General features: G+C 46.5%; 1 protein-coding gene across 1 annotated transcript in view; it reads left to right on the top strand.

The window, feature by feature from the left end:
* The first annotated feature begins 1,307 nt into the window (after window positions 1-1,307).
* The window catches only part of SFXN1 (sideroflexin 1), an 11,093-nt gene continuing 8,451 nt past the window's right edge, over window positions 1,308-3,949 (top strand). Inside the window, exons 1-3 of the mRNA XM_023525097.1 lie at window positions 1,308-1,508; window positions 2,241-2,339; window positions 3,278-3,353. Coding sequence (XP_023380865.1) covers window positions 1,432-1,508; window positions 2,241-2,339; window positions 3,278-3,353 — 252 coding nt within the window. The 5' untranslated portion in view covers window positions 1,308-1,431. The remainder of the gene's footprint in view (window positions 1,509-2,240; window positions 2,340-3,277; window positions 3,354-3,949) is intronic.

The following is a 3,949-nucleotide window of genomic DNA, read 5'->3' on the forward strand; positions in this document are numbered from 1 at the left end:
TACGACAGTGACGGATCACCGTGCTGGTGTGTTGTCCTTGATCCATCACTCAGTGATTCTACTTTTTTCTATAATGAGATCCTGTTTGCCAAAAAAAGTTAGAATTAGGAAGATGTGTTTGATCCCCCATCGCTGACTACAGGTGTCCAGGGTTCATAGTTACCTGAACTTAACACAGCCCTACCTCCAGCCCAAGATGACGATCTGTGAGGTCCCCCTTTGCCAGGACCCTGTCTCCTCCTCTCCAGTACATCCGCCCCCTGCACCCTCAGCCACCCCAGGCACCGGTCCGTCTCCAGATGGAGAGAGCATCAAGCAGAAGGCAAATTGCCACGAACCAGGGTAGGTTGGTTGCTTCTGAGATGAAGCCCCAACGAATAAGTCTTCACGTGCTAGAGGTGCCAGCTCCCTCCAGATCCACACACTTCAGTTAAAATACAAGTGGGATCACTTATAAAGTCAACAGAATCATTCTGAGGGTGTCCTGGAAGCATCAGTTAGTATAACGAAGGCATTTTTGGTGACACTCTGTGGGCACAGGTGACCCGCAGATCAGATCCTAGATCTCTGCCTCCGTCACCCGAGGCCTTCTCGTGTGTCTCCTTGCCTTAATTAATGACACCTGCCAAGACCCTGTTTCCAAATGAGGTCACATTCTGAGGTTCCCGGTGGATGTGGATTTGCAGGGGACGCTGTGTCAAGCCGGTACAGATGATAGAGAAGAATATCTAAAGATAAGTCAAGACATTATGCATATAGGTCTTAGAAAAGGCTAAAAGTGTGTTCACCAAAACGTTGCCAGTGACAATGAGTAGGTGAGGGCTTGAAGGGTTTTAATGGTCCTAATGAATTTCTGAATTTTCAAAAAATTCCTAGCAATCAATATCTGTTTCTTTGATAAAAAGAAAAAATAATGAGCCTTTCTAATCTGAGTTTTCCAACTACCGATCTAAAAGTGAATTAATATTCTTGATGGCCACGGCCTTTGTCTAATTGGTTAAGAACAGAGTTTGCAAAGTCCAAAATACATTTTTAAATATGTCATTTAAAAAAAAAAAGACTATTTGAAAGTTGACCTCTTCCCTATGATGCAAGATACGTTTTTGTTTTTCCAAATTATAGATAATTTGAGATACATGGGTTTGAAATGTTTAAGTGTTCATCGTCCTTTGTGTTGTTAAAATTTCACAGACTCTGTAACAGCTGGATGTGTCACTCCATCCAGCCAGGTGCAGTTGTTCTAGGCAAGTGTAAACTTGAAAACCTTCTAGCCAGCTGTCAGCACTGGCTAAATATTCAAAATGAGCAATTGTGTTTTTTTGTTGTTGTTTTCCTAGGCAAGGAATTATTCCTCCAGGTCTTACAGAAAATGAATTGTGGAGAGCCAAGTACATCTACGATTCAGCGTTTCATCCTGACACCGGTGAAAAGATGATTTTGATAGGAAGGATGTCGGCTCAGGTGCCCATGAACATGACCATCACGGGCTGTATGATGACATTTTATAGGTAAGTTACGGAAACACAACAATAGTTGGTTTTGTGTTACAGGAGCTTCGAGCAGGTTTTTGTATGTCAATAATGCTATTGAAATAAATGTGATTTCACATGGAGTTGCATTCTGTATAGATGCAGCTTTAGGGGTTTGTTGTACCTTTTCCTTCTGCCGAATGGTATCCTTTTCGTTGTTCAAAAGGAGGTTGAATTTTTCCCTAAGTCGTAGACCCAAAAGAAAATGAGATGGAGAAAGAAAATATAAAAAAAAGAGTATCTAAGCAAATTCTCTTTTGAATCCATTCATAATATAGGCGTGAGTACAGGTGTACGTGGATGGAGGTGGAGGTGCAGACAGAGACATTCAGGTTGCACATGAAGTTAGGAGGGACCAGGAATACTCAGCCTACAAACGGCTTCCTTTTCCCCCAGGAGGTGGGACCTGACATTGATTGAGTGTCTACTCTGTACCAGGCTCTCTACAAATGTAAAATAAGATTTAAATAAGTTAACTCCGCCCACGCGATCACCTTCCGAGCTTGGTGTTGCCCATAGCTACTGAATGAGGTGACTGGCAAGCAGGAAAGATTCAAACCTGCCCCACCGCACAGGGCCTGGGTCTTGGACTCAGTGTCCTCCCGTCCCGTCCATGTCCTCTCTGGCCGTAGCTGCTGTTGGCATTCTCTGCCCGGCACTGCGGCGAGGTCACGGGCGACGGTGGGTACGTGACGGGTCTCTCTGTTTCAGGACGACGCCGGCCGTGCTGTTCTGGCAGTGGGTCAACCAGTCCTTCAATGCCGTGGTCAATTACACCAACAGAAGTGGGGACGCGCCCCTCACCGTCAAGTAAGACCAAGAGGTCGCCGTCCCCGGCACCTCCCCAGCGCGCCGTAGATTCGGGGGGATGCTCTCCCGTTTTAAAAGCGTGTGCTTGTGCACACCGTTCGTATCGTTCAGAACGTCATGGAGCACACCCTTCCGCCGTGGCCCTAAATCGAGGGGACTTTTATATCCGATTTGTCTTTAAAAGAGGGCATCCGTAGGGCCACAAAGCAAGTGAATGGGCTTTTACTCTCGCCTCCATGAAAATAACGTTTGGAGAGGCCGAAGTGCTTCGTTCACCGAACCTTCGAGCACACCTCGCACAACGTCGTGTTTCCCTTATTGTTCTGCGGCTTGAAATCGCTGTCAACAGCCCTGGGGTTTTCTGTCATCGTTTGGCACAAAGGGTCTGGAAGTCTGCATCCGGCAGCGTTTATCACCCCTTCCCTGCAGCCACTCCGTGACTTAAAATTTATTTTTAAACAAGAGAGGATTGCTTGGGCTTAATTGTATTTTGAGAGCGAGACTTTTCGGACTCTCGCACACTGAGACATCATTTGAAGAACGGCAGCATCACATTTTACTTTCAATGTGTACATTAGTATTCTGCAAAGTATTTTTTTATTATTATTACTTAAGCAGATGTGCCACAGACGTGTAGGCCAGCGTGCACTTTCCTGCACTTGTCACTTCCTACACAATCACAGCTAGCTCCCTTCCTTCCCCGCCCCCCACACCTGCCTATTCTGCGTGTCCAGTTGTAGGTGAGAATCCCACTTTTTTATGGGTCTACTTGCCTTTTCTCTAGATTTTTCTGCTTGTAGAGTGATATTGAATGTTGTTTTATGGACTGTCCATTCTTAATCACACCCTTTCACATTTCCCCTCATTTCTTAAAAAAATTTTTAAAAAAGGACCAGTTTCCCGACATACGCGCGGTGTTTACGTATTGTTCTTTCCAGTGAACTGGGAACGGCTTACGTGTCCGCGACCACCGGTGCCGTGGCGACAGCTCTGGGACTCAACGCGCTCACGAAGGTACAGACTTCCGTTTACACGTCCTGTCTGTTCTCACCGGCCCGGCTCTGAGTCGCTCTGTTGGTGCTCGAAATAGTTCAGGTCCTGTGATCTGATCGTGCTCATTCTCTTCGCGTATTTTAATCGTATCTTCCAATAAGCTCGGGACGAGGTCTCACCAGGAACATCTATCTGCCAAGCCCCTGGTCTGTGCCTGACACTGTTTCGGTTTTTCTTTTTTTTTTTTTAAGAAACGTATCGGGGTGACATTGGTTAATAAAATTCTGTCGGTTTCAAGTGTGCGATTCTGTAATACACCATCTGCACATCGCACTGTGCGCTCGCCACCCAAAGTCGGGTCTCCCGACGTCACCAGGTGTCATCCGCCCTTTACCCTCTTCGACCCCGCCCCCTTCCCCTCCGGTAGCCACCACACTGTTGTCGTCCACGTCTGTGAGTGTTTGTTTGTTTGTTTGTCTTGTTTGTCCGTTTGTTGCTTTCGGCGTTATATCCCACATACGTGTGAATCATACTGTGTTTTAAGAGCTAAATTAAGCGCTGAATGCTCACTCACCTGAACAGCCCCCACCAGAGGCTGTGCGTGGGCAGGGGGCCCA

Source organism: Pteropus vampyrus, unplaced genomic scaffold, assembly GCF_000151845.1.
Source record: "Pteropus vampyrus isolate Shadow unplaced genomic scaffold, Pvam_2.0 Scaffold524, whole genome shotgun sequence".
Classification (NCBI taxonomy): Eukaryota; Metazoa; Chordata; class Mammalia; order Chiroptera; family Pteropodidae; genus Pteropus; species Pteropus vampyrus.